This window comes from Lepidochelys olivacea (assembly GCF_965140295.1).
Source record: "Lepidochelys olivacea isolate rLepOli2 genome assembly, chromosome: 1".
Taxonomy (NCBI): domain Eukaryota; kingdom Metazoa; phylum Chordata; order Testudines; family Cheloniidae; genus Lepidochelys; species Lepidochelys olivacea.
The window spans coordinates 77,420,614-77,439,286 of NC_140411.1; the positions used below are offsets into that span (position 1 = coordinate 77,420,614).

At 36.7% G+C, this 18,673-nt stretch overlaps 1 protein-coding gene across 1 annotated transcript in view; it reads right to left on the reverse strand.

The window, feature by feature from the left end:
- KLHL1 (kelch like family member 1) overlaps positions 1–18,673 on the reverse strand; it is a gene marked incomplete at its 5' end in the record, with an annotated part of 430,814 nt that overhangs the window by 107,280 nt on the left and 304,861 nt on the right. Inside the window, one exon of the mRNA XM_084617931.1 lies at positions 12,321–12,507. Within this exon, the coding sequence (XP_084474057.1) occupies positions 12,321–12,507 (187 nt within the window). The remainder of the gene's footprint in view (positions 1–12,320; positions 12,508–18,673) is intronic.

An 18,673-nucleotide genomic window follows, 5' to 3' on the forward strand; every position in this document is an offset into this window, starting at 1 on the left:
AAAAGTAACTGTCTCAGTTTCTATAAAAAAACTGATATTTGAATTTTAATAAGCAGATAGATACATTTATATCTGTTTTAACTGGAGTGTCTTCATAGATGAGTTGGGTTCTGCCTTTAAATTACAGCTTTTAGAGAACCACCACTCTATTTCACTTATTCTTTCAAGGTCAAAGAAAGAGGGAGGCCACAGGGAAAAACAATCAGCAGGGGGTGTTCTGTTTATGAAAAAGAATAAGGAACTGTCCTGATATATCTAAGAGTACCAAAAGACAGCCTTCATCGTTCACTAAGGAGATAAATTGAGAGCTTGTTTCATGGAAAATGGATAACAGCCTACTTGGTAAGCAACACTATCAGACATGACAATAACAAGTTAAGTAAGTCTAGGTTCTAGGGTCCTTGTTATTATTTTATTTTACATGTAATATAACAATTTGCTTCCAATACTTATCATTTAATCTATACCCTCTGTTAAATAAAAATGTACTTGGTTTCACGGTATGCATATCTAAGTGACATATGTTAAATGGAGTGGTGATCCAGAGACAGTAGCAGGTTTGTGAATTCCAGTGGATCAGCAATTTGTCACTCCAGGGTGAATCCCAGGGGTTTTGAATGTACAGGAGTTTTTAAACTAAGAGCTGGGGAAACGGTGACAAGTATGGAGGAGCACACAGTTCTGACGAAGACACCCCTTAGGAAAAGATATATTAAAGATATATTATTTACTATATCCAATAAAGAAGAAAGGATAGAAGATAATAAAGTACACGTAGGAACTGAAGAGGCAGTCAAAAGAAAAAGAGCACCATTCAATTGCATCACATGAAAGCAGACAACTAAATATTGTCACATTTTATAAGTTGATTGTATACAAATGCTACAAGTCTAAATATTAAGATGGGTAAACTTGAGTGCCTGGTATTAAATGATGAGATTTATAAAACATGTGTCAGAAACTTGATGGAATTATTATAATCAATTGGACACAATAATATCAGATTACAAAATATATAGGAATGACAGAGTACATAGCGCAGGTGGGGAAGTAGTGTGGTATGTAAAAGAAAGCATAGAGTCAAATGTAGTAAAGGAAAGAGTCAAATGTAGTACAAATCTTAAATGAATTAAACTGTACCAGTTATATGCTTGAATATCAAGAGTATAGCAGTCGGAATATACTACTGACCACCTGACCAGCATGGTGCTGGTGATTGTGAAATGCTCAAGGAGATTAGAGAGGCTACCGACATAGAAAACTCAATACTGACAGGGGATTTCAACTATGTCCATATTTCCTGGGTACCTGTCACCTCAGGACAGGATGCAGCTGTAAATTTTCTAGACACCATTATTAATGACTGCTTCTTGGAACAGCTAGTCCTGGTAACCACCAGGGGTGAGGCATTTTTTGATTTAGTCCTAAATGGAGCACAGGATCAGGAGATGAATATAGCTGAACTGCTCAGTAATAGTGACCATGACATAATTAAATTTAACATATTTGTAGGAGGGAAAATACCAAAGAAACCCATCTCATTGGTATCATAATGGCACTATATAAAGCCATGGTACGCCTACACCTTGAACATTGCCTGTAGTTCTAGTTGCCTCATCTCCAAAAAAAAAAGATATATTAGAATTGGAAAAGATGCAGAGAGGGGCAACAAAAATGATTTGAGGTATGGAACATTTTCCTTATGACAAGAGATTAACAGACTGGATACTTCATCCTTGAAAAGAGATGACTAAGGGGGGGGGATATGATAGAGGTCTATAAAATCATGAATGGTGTGGAAAAAGTGAATCAGGAAGTGTTATTTACCCCTTCACATAACACAAGAATCAGGAGTTATCCAATTAAATTCTAAGGCAGCACGTGTAAATCAAACAAAAGGAAGTACTTCTTCACATACCACACAGTCAACCTGTGGAGCTCATTGCCATGAGATGTTGTGAAGGCCATATATACAGCTGGGTTAAAAAAAATTGGATAAGTTCACAGAGGATAGGTCCATCATTGGCTATTAACCAAGATTGTCAGGAATGCAACTTCATGCTCCAGGTGTCCCTAAACCTCTGAGTGTCACAAGCTGGGACTAGATGACAGGCGATGGGTCAGTCGATAATGGTCCTGTGCTGTTAATGCCCTCTGAAGCATCTGCCACTGGCTAGATGCACCATTGGTCTGACTCAGTATGAAGATTCTCATGAGTGATGGAGTATGCCTATCGCTAACTTACAGAGGGACAGTGGAGCCTGTGTAAGCAGAGAGAGGAGTGCTTGTGTTGCTTGTGGCCGGTGGAATCAGAGAATTCATCCTCAGCAGGCAGAGAAAAGGATTCCTCACACTAAGGGCAGGTGGTAGCAGGTAAATCTTTTGGCCTTTCAGAGCCTCACCCTGGGTTTAAAGAATACATCAGAACAAGGGAATTAGATGTCTAGAAAGCAGATTTGGGAAAATTAAGATTTTTTAAAATTTTATTTTATTTTTGATGTTGTGTATAACTACTACCAGTAATTTGAATGGGTATAATACTTTACATTTGAGGATCTCAAAGTGCTTGTTAGAGAAGAGTGCTTGCGAGGCTAATGCAATATGATTACAAGTACTTTACAGATAGATTAGGGTGCAGAAGGGATAGGGGACTTGCCTAAATCACTGTCAAAGGCTGGACCCAAGAGTTCTGTGTTCCAGAGCTCTGCTCTAATCACGAGACAACAATCCTGCTAGAATCAGAAGCAGACATTCAATACAAATATTAAAGAAAGGTCAAATCAATAACCACTTCATGCAAGAAAGACAACCATCATGACTGAATGGAAAAGCAGCCGCACAAGAATGAATCTAGAGGAGATTAAAATGCATTAAAATTAGACAGTATTCATTCTTCAGTGTACAGTCTGCCTTACATGAGTTCTAAATAATTCAAAATAAACATTTATATGAAAGGTGAGAGATGCAGTTCAACGAGCTTCTTTTTTCTACCATCCTCCTTTTGTTTGCGCTAAACTGACACAATATCTTTGTGACTAGGCACTTTATAATTGACGTATGGAGCAGTGAGATCTTCTCTTACAGTTTAAAAACATGATATTTAGCAAAGGTATTATTGATCTTACAACAGTTTTCTGAACATTCATTACATAATACTGTGGTAAATTATTGGCATTTTCAGGGAATTAAAGCATATCAATTTTGCATGCATTCAAATGCATTACAACCTTCTGTTTCTCCTCAAGAAATATTTTGTTTTGAAATATGTCTAAAATTAAAGAAAGGTTAACTTGTACTTCTGTAACAGTTGAAGTAATAAACAACTTATATAGTTGTAATAAACAACTCAACAGCTCCAGCAATATGAAGCATAAAAAACAGTGGGATTAGATTTCACAATCTAACTCTCAAGGACTATTCTTGTCCACATCTAGAACAACTGGTTCATTCCTTCTTACAAGCCATTTTCAGCCCCCAAACTTTTGAGATCTTTCTAGTCGGTTGTGTTTATAACAACAGTTTTTTTTAAAAGATAAAACAAAATGCTCCCAAATTTTCTAATTATTCACAAAGTAATGTAATGACATTTAACAAACAATATATGCTGAAGACAGTCTATAACTAAACCATCCCTAGCCAGGAGCTGATGTACACACTGGCTCATGCAACAGCATGAATAGAAGTAAGTGCTCCGGTTCTTTCCATTCAGAAGCTTGTTACAATATCTTATCATACTGGAGACTTAGTCTTTGAGAGGAAGGCCTCAGTAATAAGTGGAACATGAATAAATAATGTATAGTTATCATAAATATAAAAGGAAGGGTAACCACCTTTCTGTATACAGTGCTATAAAATCCCTCCTGGCCAGAGGCAAAGTCCTTTTATCTGTAAAGGGTTAAGAAGCTCAGGTAACCTGGCTGGTACCTGACCCAAAATGACCAATGAGGGGACAAGATACTTTCAAATCTGGAGGGGGGGAAAAGGCTTTTGTCTGTCTGTATGATACCTTTGCCGGGAGCAGATCAAGGATGTAAGCCCTCCAACTCCTGTAAAGTTAGTAAGTAATCTAGCTAGAAAATGTGTTAGGTTTTCTTTGTTTTGGCTTGTGAAATTCGCTGTGCTGGAGGAAAGGTTTGTTCCTGTTTTTGTGTCTTTTTGTAACTTAAGGTTTTGCCTAGAGGGATTCTCTATGTTTGAATCTGACTGCTTGTAAGATTATCTTCCATTCTGATCTTACAGAGTTGTTCTCTTATCTTTTTTTGTTCTTCTAATAAAGTTCTGTTTTTTTTAAGAATCTGATTGGGTTTTTTGGGTCTTAAAATCCAAGACTGGTTTGTGTTCATCTTGTTTATTCTCAAGCCTCCCCAGGAAAGGGGGTGTAAGGGCTTGGGGGGATATTTTGGCGAAATAGAAACTCCAAGTGGTCCTTTCCCTGTTCTTTGTCTAAATCAGTTGGTGGTGATAGCATACTGTTCAAGGACAAGGCAAAATTTGTGCCTTGGGAAAGTTTTTAACCTAAGCTGGTAAAAATAAGCTTAGGCGTTTTTTCATGTGGGTCTCCACATCTGTACCCCAGAGTTCAGAGTGGGGAGGGAACCCTGACAACAGTGAAAGTCTGTCTTTCTATAAAGACCAAAAATAGGAGGTCACATTGGAGAGCTGGTCTGTAACTAGAGTTTGAACTAAATTGTGCTGGAAATGTTAAAGATGTTTTAAACTGGTAGCTTAAGAAAGGATATGCCTACTGGATATGGTCCTTAGGACAGGCTTCACTATAAGCATATTATGTTAATATAAGCACTATACATTCAAATTTTACATACAAGATATCCACCAATGTACGCTTTTACAAGTACCTGACTTAATGACTGCATCCTCTGCATTTTCAACAAAAAATGTGAAATAAAGAAGAGTTACGACGAAGAGCTAGAATTTTCCTTTGTGATAGCAAACCACTTCAAATTATGGGAAATGATGATTATCCATCAAAACTGTTTTCTGTATGTGATGACGGAGTGGTTTGTAATGATCACTATGAACAAGATCTTGGGGGTCCTTATACATTTTTTTCAGGCAAACTCTAACTAAAATAAATATAAAGGAAATAGATTTTCAAGGTGTGATCTTATCAGGCAATTCAGAAGGAGGACACAAAAGGACATAAAATCCAGTCCTGCAGACAAGAAACTGTAGTTAGACAAGCAGTCCCAGCAGACTTCAAAAGGACTACCAGGAGTAGTATGACCAATATTTGTTGCAGAATAATTTACAAAGCTCGTCTATATGGGTACAAAAAAAAAGGTTACAAGGTCAAAATAAGTAAGGTCTGAATGAAAAGTATAGTAAGTGTTTCATATATAGAAAAATTCAAAACACTGCCTTTTTAAAGAACTTTAAATCTCAGAGCATGATAAAATCCTTATATGTCATGCCAGATAATAGAACTGTAACATTATTTCAGAGGAAAATATACCTTAAAATGAAAAGGGATTAATAATTTAAAAGTGTGATAGAAAAGGCAGAATATTGCCTGTGGGAATTTGCTAAGTAAGATCTGAGTACAAAGTGATTGAGGACCTCAGGATTTCAGCCTAAAAGCATAAAGTTTCTCTGTTTGGTATCTTCAGACTTGATACCAAAGACATTTATATTTGTCTGATACAGTTAGTAATGGAAAAACTCTTTTTTTCTAGCTTAGGTTGATGCACACTGATAATGCATTTTATATGCTTGCCCATCAAAAAGTAATTCTATTGATAGTTTTGTTGATAGTTTTGATATGTTTGATCACCAGTTTAAGTGAATAGATAAATTCAAAATCATTGTTTCGGTAGATCAACTTTTCTCTCTCTCTCCATTATTAACCTGTCTGATCTTTATAGGAGTGTTTCTTGATTGAGTTATTTTAAAGTTTGTCTTTCCTTGTGTTCACTTCAAGACTGTGATTCACTAAAGATTGAGCTAACCCCAAACCTTAGTTGCAAGAGTTTTATTTATCTATGCATTTCAATCACAATTCCTCTGACAGTATTACTTTTTTTTTTCCTGTGGTTTAGCAGAGTCCCTTGGTAGTCTACCTACTGGAACAAGTGAGGTACGTTAGGAAACTTGATGATCGATCAATAAGTATTCTGCTTCTTCTATAACACTATTCAATTATTTATAGTATCTCCTTTTACTCGGCAAGGATATTTTCCCCATAATAATCTCACAATATACTATCTGACATAATATATCATATAAGTATTGTTCTGCATTTGGGATTCCAAGACCTCTGTAAGAAGTCAATATTTTCATTCTTCTAAAGAGACACATGCTACCTCTTATACTCAGACCTATTTATTTCAATCTTGCATCTCCTGTTCACATGAACCTAGACAATAATGAGCCCTAATCTTGCAAGCCTGACTCACACAAGGCAATGGAACTATTTGTGGCTAAGGTGTATGAAATTTGGTCCTATTCATGTCCCTAAGATCCAATTTGCTTTCTTTGATTCCATTGATGTGCCCAATGATACTGAATTTCCTTCAAACACAAACTACTATTGCTTATCAATTCCATACATGTATATGGGCTTTTCATTCAAACCTGAAAAAAATCTTTATTTTAGATTTAGATTGTGAGAAAATAAAAAAAAATTGTACACTATAGAGAGCTAAACATTTACAATACAATACATTTGCTCCTATTGATTTTGTAAAGCTATTTCTATGCTGTAGGAATACTGATTTATTGTTTAAGTCACGATACCAGTAACTTGCTGATAGGGTTTAATGTTCTGTTCTTATGAGGAAGAAAATAATTGCAGCAGAGATTTCAAAATAAAGTTGTTTTATCACATTACACTATTGTTATATGATGTACTACGTAACCTTAAAATAATTTCATAATATCTAGCATCAACCTCCTTCCTTATGCGCAAGCTACTGAATTGCTAACTTGCTTAGCACATCTAATTCGTCCACTTAAGAGTTTCATTCCTGGAGGAAAACAACAGCTGGTATTGTAAAGTACATCTTTGTGAACAAGCAGTGCATATTCTATTCAAATACTTTCATGAGGAAAGTGGAAGAAAAGATCGTATGACTTCCACACATAAACTTTTGATGGGTGAAAATACATGGATAGCATCATCATATGGATGAAAGGTTAAGAGTCACTTTATGAATTCACAGCAAATGTTCAAACCACACAACCTTCTCTCACATTTACATGCCTTGATACCACTTCCACTTTTTTCCACCTTTTTCTGAATGTTCTTTTATGTTGTCATAAACACAAAACAGGTTTGTACAGCAAACCAACAGATACTCAGTTGTACCTTATTTGGGCTTCATGCCATCCCCACCACACCAAATAGTTATTTATAGCCAAGCTCTAAGAATTAGATAAGTTTCCAGCAGTGAGAAAACCTTCAACAAGCACTATGACAGGTAAGCGGGCACAGGTTATACCTTAAATGTCACATGACAAAAAATTAACATACATTCTGAATTGCCCAGAAAAACACTTGTTATGGGAAACTATCAATATGCAACATAGTAAATTTGCTGTGGATTTACATCGTGCAGTTCCTTTATATATATCTATATATCTATATATATATATACATACACACACACACAAAATCAAAGCAAACCTTGTAATACCTAATTAGAGATGAGTTTCAAAAGATCATTTCAAGCTGCCTCTGATTTCCTACTACCAAATTCGTAATTTTCAGAAACACATTTCCAGGGGAGAATGAAATTAGGATTCAAAGAATTTGTGACTTGTAAACATGTGTCAAGCTTCTATATTCTCAAGCTTCTCTGAAGGAAAAGTCTATAATGCAAACCAATAGCTGACAGCTACATATAGGTGTTTATGTTATTCAATGACAACTTTCTTAAATACATGGGCAAACATAGGTATATCCAGGGTAGATAAGAAGGACATCTCTCCTGAGCTTTTTTACTGTCTTTTCAATATACTCCTTAATACACTTACATGACTCTGATATTTTCAGTCCCTTTCTTCTCCCACCCTCCTTCATGTTTTATCACATAGTTGCCCCTCTTTGATCAAAACCTACAATATCCTTTGTACATTTCTGGCCCATTTTAAGTTCTCAAGCTTCATTAGCAACAGTGCTTTAATATTAAAAAAATTCCAGATTAACTCTAATCTGTTGCACACTCATAGTCTATGAATCTGCACTTTATTGATGGTACTTTTATATATAAGGGCAAAATTGTTTTGTGTGTATGTTTTTCCAAATGTGTAAGCCAGTGGTCTGAATGAGCTGTCTCCTGTCATCTATTGATAAATTGGGGGAAAAGACCTCAGGAGCAATTAGAGCCCCACAAATCTGTGGATATCTGCTTCATAGCCACAAATATCCAGGGACCATGTTTGTAGATCACGGATGGATGCGGATCCAGATTGTATATCTAGAGCCCAGCAAATATGCAGATATCTGCTTCATATCCATGGACCATGTCTGCAGATCACGGATCGGATGAGGATACAAATTTTGTATTTGTGCAGGGCTCTATAAACCATATTTGCATGGACTACTTTGCTAAGGTGATCAATAGACCTGCTTTGCCAGGTTGATCAACTTTGATTGTTTTGGGTTAAAATTCACTTGTCTTGGCTGCAGGGGTAATGAAATATTGCAATCCTTATTGCATGACTACAGGGCAATAGAACTGTACTTAATATGCCCTAATTGAGGAGTCAACCTAATCTGAAATGTCACTTGCTAAGTGCAGAGTAGCAAAGTGAAAGTCAGAGGACGTGGGAACAGGTGTTCCAAGTGCATGGTGAGGATTCTGTTTTAGGAGTTCTAGATGCTATTTGACCCTCTCACTCCAGTACTTAAAGACGGAACTGATTAGACTCAGTTGACACTTTTTGTCCCTTCTCAGAGATCACCAGAGCTGAAATCACTGCTATGTTTGTCCAGGGAGCTGAGCCTTAGGCCTGGTGTGGATACAGTGTTCCAGTGACAGATAACACAGAGGGGACAGCAACAGTGAGTCTTCCCATTACTCAGTGAAATCACTAAGAGCTGAAATCACTAAGAACTGAGCTCAGTAGTAAAACCTCAGAACATGGCATTGCACCTAATTGCAATATGGTAAGAGACACAGAATCAGCATCAAAGGTGCCCCATACCCAGCAAATCCTACATCTGTGATTACTAATACCTAGGTGGTCATGGTGCTGTAGAACCAAACTGGACTGGACTTGACCAACGACACAGCAGAGCAGCAGTGGAGGTGGTGGTGAGAAGAGGCAGTAGTGAGCAGTGGCAGAGGCATCACTTGTCCAACCACCACCAACACCACCACCTGGATGTGGAGCTGGAGGTGAACCTACCTAAATGCACTGCTGGACTCTGGGGCTTTGCTGATCTTGGACAACAAGAGTGAGGTATAGCAGAAGAAAAGGGGAAGTGGCATGTTACAGGGACATTCATCTATTGGACTTTCACACTGCAGGTGGGAAACTAAGGCAAAGGACTGCCAAGATACTGTGGGGAAGGCATGTTACTTATTGTCTCCTTACTTTTGAGTCATTGTCGCTGTTTTCTGAAATTAATGCTGTGCTCCCTCTCCACTTAACAAACCTTTTCTTTTTGTTATATACATACTCAGGATGTGTGAGTGGGGAAGTACTGCCTATTAGAGGCACAGAGAGGAGATATTTACTTTTTCCAGATTTTTGAGTGGGAGCTCAAGCCATTTTTGTTTTGTAATTTTAAGAACAACCCCTAGATACTGAATCTGACTCTTGTTGCTTCTGACAGGGTTACATAAGACTGGAGAAAGGTTACATATGACTGAAATAAACTCAATTGAATTAGAAGCTGTGCAGCTATTTAATAAAACCTGGACACTTCAAGGGTTTTACAAAAAAATTTAAAGTGCTATACAGAATACCAGTAGCCATAATGTGTGATTCATTTTATCATACAGTCCCATGGAAGTGTGACTTATCAGTATGGAAGGAATGGTCTTATTCATATTATATACACTTGTGACTGTGAATGTACATTCCAAAAGTTTAGATGTGAACTGTGAAAGACATATATTTTATCTTTTCTTTATTGGTTGTAAGTCAATACTTTTCATACTAGAACTGACGTTTGAAAATACGATCTTCAGCCTAAAGGCTGGCATGAAAGTGGAGGTGTCAAGGTTCCTTCCCCACTCTGAACTCTAGGGTACAGATGGGGGGACCTGCATGAAAGACCCGCTAAGCTTATTTTTACCAGCTTAGGTTAAAAATTCCCCAAGGTACAAACTATTTCACCTTTTGTCCCTGGACTTTATTGCTGCCACCACCAAGTGTCTAACAAAATATAACTGGGAAAGAGCCCACTTGGAAATGTCTTTCCCCCTGAAATCCCCCCAAGCCCTACACCCCCTTTCCTGGGGAAGACTTGATAAAAATCCTCACCAATTTGCATAGGTGAACACAGATCCAAACCATTGGATCTTAAGAACAAGGAAAAAGCAATCAGGTTCTTACAAGAAGAATTTTAATTGAAGAAAAAGTAAAAGAATCACCTCTGTAAAATCAGACTGGTAAATACCTTACAGGGTAATCCGATTCAAAACATAGAGGATCCCTCTAGGCAAAACCTTAAGTTACAAAAAGACACAAAAAACAGAATATATATTCCATTCAGCACAACTTATTTTATCAGCCATTTAAACAAAACAGAATCTAACGCATATCTAGATTGCTTATTAACCCTTTACAGGAGTTCTGACCTGCATTCCTGCTCTGGTCCCGGAAAAAAAAACACACAGATGGAGAGAACCCTTTGTCCACCCCCGCCTCCCAGCTTTGAAAGTATCTAGTCTCCTCATTGGTCATTTTGGTCAGGTGCCAGCGAGGTTATCTTTAGCTTCTTAACCTTTTACAGGTGAAATTGTTTTTCCTCTGGCCAGGAGGGATTTAGAGGGGGTTAGCCTTCCCTCGGGGTTGGGTCTGTGTTCACCTATGCAAATTGGTGAGGATTTTTATCAAGCCTTCCCCAGAAAAGGGGGTGTAGGGCTTGGGGGATTTTTGGGGGAAAGACATTTCCAAGTGGGCTCTTTCCCGGTTAAATTTTGTTAGACACTTGGTGGTGGCAGAAATAAAGTCCAGGGACAAAAGGTAAAATGGTTTGTACCTTGGGGAAGTTTTAACCTAAGCTGGTAAAAATAAGCTTAGGGGGGTTTTCATGCAGGTCCCCTCATCTATACCCTACAGTTCAGAGTGGGGAAGGAACCTTGACATGGTGGCAGAGCGGTGGGATTAACTTGAAATCATTTTGAGATCAATTTGAGGTTTTTTTAACCAGAAGCACAGATTTTAAAAAAGGACATTTTTTTCCCTTTGGGCTGCTGGAAAGCAGGTTTTAAGTTGAAAGCAGTTAGAGTTTTTTTTGTCTCTGCTTGGGGGCCAAAGCTGGTAAAAAATAAGCTTAGGGGGGTTTTGATGCAGGTCCCCTCATCTGTACCCTAGAGTTCAGAGTGGGGAAGGAACCTTGACAGGAGGATACTGTGGGTTTGTTGTTAGTGAGCCTTTAGAAATGCAAGGAAAGCCTGTCTCATTATAAAGTCTCATTATAAGGCTCTGTAACACCATTTTAGTACAATGATTTCCTTGGTTTCAAAATAATTAAATCACTTTGATTCCTTTACCAATTTTAAAGGTACAAAAGTAGTATTCTTAAAATGTTCACCACAAAGACTGCTCCAGTTTCCATTGCTTTCTAATTTCTCCACTTTAAATGAAATGATTCCTGGCAAATATAATCCTTATAACTTCAATTTTTTTTTCAATTAACAAGCAATTTAATCGTCATAAAAATGGAGCATTTTAAAAATGGTGATAACATTTTCTTAGCCCCATAAGTGAAAAATAGAAAATAAAGATTTGTAAGTGGTACCTTTTAAAAAGGGAGGAACCCATCTTGACGGTGTTAGGGCAAGAAATTCTCAAGGAATACTCAGTGGAATCCCAAACATCATTTCCCAGACCTTATGTGATATTTATTAGCATAAAGTTAGGTGCATTTCAGGACTCAGTTCTTGGGAATGAGTCATTTTACATCTGTTAGAGAGGGAATATCCCTATCTGATAGTTACATTTTGCCTCTGAAAACTAGTGGAATTTCTATAAGCCAATAGCCTGCAAAGTTACTTCTCGTTGGATTAGACCCCCAAACCTTTTGAATAGAAAATTATTTCATTATTTGCCATCAGACAAAATATAGTCACAGCTGCAAAGCATAACCTGTTTAAAGAAAAAAGAAACAAACAATAAGCTAATACCTTTGTTGTTGTCCATTCCTCCAACAGCATACAGTGTTCCAACTGTAGATTTTCTAGGTTTAGTCCTTGGACTTTGCATTAGAGTTCTCCTTTCTGGTAAAAGATGGTATTTCATAGCTTCCAGAATTAGCTTCTGACATTCCAAGTCATCCTTAAAAAGTGCATGATTTTCTAGGTCAGCCAATATCTGTGAATGACACAATCATGAATCAATAATGATACAGTATTCCTGGATAAATAGTACTATGCAAAGGGAAAGACACCAGGAAATTAACAATATTGATTACAAAAGTAACACTAAATATATCATCTTGTTGCAGGCAAGATTCTGTCAAGCTTATTCATTTCAAAACCTTTCGTACAAGAAATGGGCAATGCTGTGTGGATCATGAAAACACATTTAGAACAATTACTTCCCCACAGTATATGAAATATGGGAGGTATTTACTATTCAGAATTTTGGGAAACACTTTTGTACACCACAGCATGGTAACTGGATAAATGTTGCTTTTTAATGGCTCCCATTATAGGTAAAAAACATTCATATTTAAATGATCACAAATATACTTATTAGTCAGAGTTCTTTGTTAACTTTCTATAGTATTCCACAAAGTGGTTTACAGAGATGTACGCTAATTGTTTTCAGATACATTATTTAGCTATTCATTTGAGAGTTTCTCATGGCTTTTCTGGATTATTTCTGCTTCAGCTGTGTATGTTAGTAGCAATCTGATTTAACACTGCAGACATAGATGAACACTTATGCTGCTTTCTGCTAAATTTACAGTAATAAAATGACTGCATCTCTTGAAACTGGCACAGGAGTTGTAATCAAGATTCATGGGATATGGGTGCCTGATGAACCAGATTGCCCAAATCAGTAAGTAAATTTAAAAAGAAATTATAGTATGGTAGGATCTGTAATTTTTTAGAAGGGGAGACATTGAGTTGAACACTTGAAATATCTGTTGTCTGTTTTAGTTATCTCCGAGGTGTCTTTCACCATGATTATCTCAAAACCAAAAGATGCAGTAGAAGAAGAAAAAATAGTTAATTGAGAATACAAGTAAACACAAGTAAACACAGATAAAATCCAATTACTTGAAAATCTAAACACATAAACCTCTTATTATTGGAGAATAAGACAAAGGAAAATTGATTCCTATAAAAACTCAGATTTAGGGAATAGAAACATAAGCTTAGAAATCTGAAATTTGGATAATCCAGTGTGATGGGGCAAGGCCAGATGGCTATAGAAAAGCAGTGGGAGATAGATATATTAGCTCCAGGCTAAACAAATCCCTGGTACCAGGATAAGTTAAATGGCAGCTGCTCCAGGTCAGTTAAGACACCTGGAGCCAATTAAGAACTTTCCAGAAGGCAGGGAGATTGGTTGATTGGAACACCTGAAGCCAATCAGGGGCTGGCTGAAACTAGTTAAAAACCTCCCAGCTAGTCAGGTGGGTGTGGATGTCAGGAGTTGTGGGAGGAAGTTGTGCTGTTGGAGAGACTGTGCAGTACATACCATATCAGGCATAAGGAAGGAGACCCTGAAGTAAGGTAAAGTGGACCTTGAGGAAGTGGGGGCTGCTGTGGGGAAGTAGCACAGTGAATTGTATGTGTCATGTTTCTAAAAGGTCAGCTACTATAGCTGATACTATTAGGGTCCCTGGGCTGGAGCCCAGAGTAGAGGGTGGGCCTGTGTTCCCCCCTTTGCACCCCCTGATTAATCACTGAGACTGGGAGATAACAGAAACTGCAAGGGAAGATAGTTTCTCCTCACCTCCTTTGCTGGCTTATGAAAATGGCTCAGTAGACTGTGACCCTTTTCCCTAGAGAGAGAAGGGTTATGTGGAGGGTCACAGTGAGCCTCTGAGGCTAGTGGAATCTGTGAGGAAATGTGGGACCCATGGAGACAAAGACAGAGCTTTGTCACACCAGGTTTACCCTATATTTACTTGGTGTTTGCATATTACTGTTTGTGTGGATGGATTTTGTAGGCACCATTTAGGTACTTATTTCTAAATATCTGAACTAATGTAATTTTACTAAGCAGTTGTACTAAGTGTAAGTTTGGACCGGAGAGCATTAGAAGTGTTGTAACCCTGTACAATTCGTATATGGTGACAGAGAAGGTAACAAACTACTAAATCTTTGGAATTCATTTTATGCTTCCATCTATTGACAATGTCACTCAATGAATGAGAATTAGGAAAGGAAAACCTCACTACATACACACATTACTAATGTATGTTTTATTTTTACATATAGCAAGCTCCTGGAGCTGTATCAAATCACTCCCTTTTGACCCACAAATATCCTGCTTGATATGTAAAAAACTTTTTTTTAAAGTTGAGTATTATATATGTTGTATATCATAGCCACTTTCCTCTTGTCTTCTTTATGCTCTCTCAAAGAGTAACAGAAACATATCAGTATATCAATGTTAAAAGCTAGTAATTTAGGGAGAACAGACTAATAAAATTGGTTAGAAACAATGGATCAAGTATGTAAAAAGAGCTCTGGGTAACAAAAGTATATTGATTTTTAATGGCTCCCATTAAAGAATAGCTCTGGGTAACAAAAGTATTTATGCAAGCGGGAACAGTAAGCTATTCTAAATTCTAAAATAGAAAAGCACTATACAAATGTTTAAACCCCAAATCTGACCTTCCTTTTAAAAAAAATGCTTTGACATTTTCTGATAAAAGGTGCTATATATACTAGTTACGGAAGTACATAATGTACTAAAGATTCCTAAACCAAGTGCTTATCCTGGTAAGTTTCCCTTAAGACAGTTTTCTTATTCATTTTTTTCCTCTATTCTCTGCTCTTCCTAATCCCATCATTTTACAGGAGGCATACAACGTTTTAAAATACCTTATTCATTGGTGTACTGTCTTATCAAATATTCTAAAAATATGGAGATTTTAATTATTTTGTTTGAAATATACCACTACTTAGAATAATATATTTTACATTTGAAAGTATAGTAAAACACCTGCAACAATAACATTATTAAATACTCAACTGAATTAATATTCTGGGAAGTGAAAATAGAGATGCATAAATGTAGACAAGCTCTCAGTCTCGTACATAGTGGGCTTTGTTCTATAACTTTTGAATAGCATTGACAGAGGTCCTGAATCAGAAAAGAACTTAGGTAAATGCTTAAGACCATCCCTATTCTGGAGAGCACTTAAGTACATGTTTAAATTTTAAGCACCTGCTGAAATCTCATTAACTTCAATATGATTTAAGCACTTGCTTTCCTGAATCAGAGCCTCAGTTTGTATCTGAGGAATAATAAGTAAGTTTGAATATGGAAAATGGAAAGGGCAGAATGGAAGGTTGATGACAGGAGATCAATGATATATTTAAGGCCAAGCTATTCAAGGGTTTCATAGTTAAAACATTTATGAATTCTAATGTTAGGGGAGAACATGCAGTGAGCAGTTTTGCTGTAAATTGTGAACATCCTTAAGTTTTCACTCTGGAAGGCCAACTAATAAAGAATTATAATAAGGAATGCTATTTTTAAATAGGAGCGTTTAAATAAGGAGAGAAAATCTGAAAGGAAAATAGGTCAAAAGGCAATTTGGAATAACAAGCACATGCTTTGATACCTGATGCTTCAGAATATCGGTAGTAATGTGCAGAAAAGTACATCTACCAACTTTCAAGAGTCATGGTTCCTCAGTTCAACCATTTTGGTACTATGATCATTATTTATATATTGCAATAGGTGAGCATGGTGCTTTACATGAAGACTATAAATGTTGTCAGATAACAGAGAAAGAGAAACTGGGGATAAATAAAGGTCATCTTGGTCATATGCCAAATAGAGCAGGGTTTTCCTTACAGTATATTATGTGTGGTGTACTCTTTCTAGTCAAAAATAACTCCCTTATTGTGGCTTTAACCAGCTCTCATGGATATCAGTTTAGTACTAAATACTCTCAGGTATTCATTATTTCCCTGATGTTCAGGACATTTTTCTTTGAGTTTCATCCTGCTACTCTTCAGTTCATCCTCTTGTACCTCCCTACACAATTCCCTTTCCTTCAGGGTATTTACATTCTTCTAATTATTATTATTATTTATTTGTATGGAAGTAGCACCTAGGAGCCCCAGTCACAGATGAGGACCCCAAAGTGCTAGCAGTTCCACAAATACTGAACACTAAGATGATTCACTGATTCCAAGGCCAGAAGGAGATCATTGTGATAATCTAATCCAACCTCCTGTAAAACACAGACCATAGAACTGCCCCAAAATAATTCTCAGAGGAAATCTTTTAGAAGAACATTCAATCTTGATTTAAATGATGTCAGTGATGGAGAATCCACCATGATCATTTGGTAATTTTCCCCCTAAAGGTTAATTACTCTCACGGTTAAAAATGTATGACTTATTTTTCATCTGAATTTGTCTAGCTTCAACATCCAGTCATTGGATTGTGTTATATTTTTCTCTGTTAGATTGAAAATGCCATTATTAAATATGTGTTTCCCAGGTAGATACTTAGACACTGTAATCAAGTCACCCTTTAACCTTCTCTTTGTTAAACTAAATAAATTGAGCTCTTTGAGTCAATCAGAATAAGGCACGTTTTCTAATCCTTTAATCATTGTTGTGGCTCTTCTCTGTACCCTCTCTAATTTATCAACATCCTTTTTGAATCGTGGGCACCAGAACTGAACAGAGTATTCCAGCAATAGTCATACCAGTGCCAAACTCAGAGGTAAAATAACCTCACAAATCCTACTCAAGATCCCCTTGTTTATGCATCCCAGGATTGCATTAGTTCTTTTGGCCACAGCATCACAGTGGGGGCTCAGGTTCAGCTGCATATCCGCAATGATCTCCATATGCTCAAATACTTCTAGACAGTTACACTAGCAATTTAATCAAGTAAAACATATTTAGTTCTTCAAGTAACTTTCCATACTGTAAGTCAATTCTGTTAGCCCTTTTGTATTAAATACAATAAAGGAATTAACAAGAGTGCATCTTATAAAGGATTCATTCAGTAGAAGCTATGTACCAAAGTATCCTTTGTATTTTTGCTAAGGATACCTAATATTAGGTACCAAAATCCAGGAGTGATCTGATTTTTGAAAGTGTAGAGTACTCTGAAGCTCTCATTGCTAAACTGGTGGCCCTGTTTAACCTGTCTAAAATACAAGAACAAGGGGGCATTAAATTAATTGAAAGACAGCACATTTAAAACAGATCAGAGGAAATACTGTTTTAATTACACAGTACTGTATTCAGAACAGCTGGACTCAAAACCGAATTTGAAAATTATATAGAAACTGAGGGCCATCTATTATTACATTAGCTAGGGTATTACACGCACACACACCCCTACTATTTCAGGGTGTAAGTCAACTATAAATTGAAGAGGATTAAAAAGAGGTTTCCCTAATAGGCAAGTTATTCCAGAGTTATCCATTATGTGGAGTTTTGTAACTGTAAGAGATGGATGTTGGACTAGATGGATGTTGGTCTCATGCAGTAATGTGTTTTTTTTTTTATGTTACCGTAGGATTTGATTTTTATAAGTGCTGAACACCACCCACTCCAAATGAAGTGCATGGGTACTATTGGTGCTCATACGTCTGAAATAAAACCATGATGTAAATGAAAAGCAAATTTGGCCTTTAAAGGAATGAATGGTTCTTCTATTCGTTAACTCTAAAGGAGATAATATATTTCTGTAGTATATCAAGTTAGGAGGTTACTGCTTTACAGATTCTGTGCATTTCATTTTGATAAAAATGATGTTGGAGCTTTAAAACCATATAAAACTTTCAGAATGACTCTGTCCTAGACTGTAAACTGCAGTAATTACTCACTAAGACAGCAGTTAAAAAGAAAAATGTCTGCTCTTGCTAAATGCTTTATTATCCAATCAGAACAACTAGACCAAACATTCCCCCCACCCCTTTTCACTTACCAGAAATGAACCACAACAAATTTAAATACCAGCCTATCAACTTTTTCCTCCGTATGAAATCTGAGATAGCTGTATTAGGTTACTTTATTTTTTAATGATTTGTTAAGTTTTACTATAATTCATATCAATTTTTTTCCATTTTAAAAATGATAGACACATCATAACAAATATATCTTGTGCTGGGTAATAGAAAAAAGCATATCACAACTGTATAGGAGTCCAATTTTCAAATCTGGTCACTTAACATATCAAATTTTACATTTTTGGTGCTAGGATCTGCACTACAAAAACCACCTGGGCACTTAAGTGCTGACTTGAGCATCCCAAATATGGAATTAGCTGTCTTAATATAGAAAAATCTTATTTAGAGGATTTGGTGTATCACTTCTTT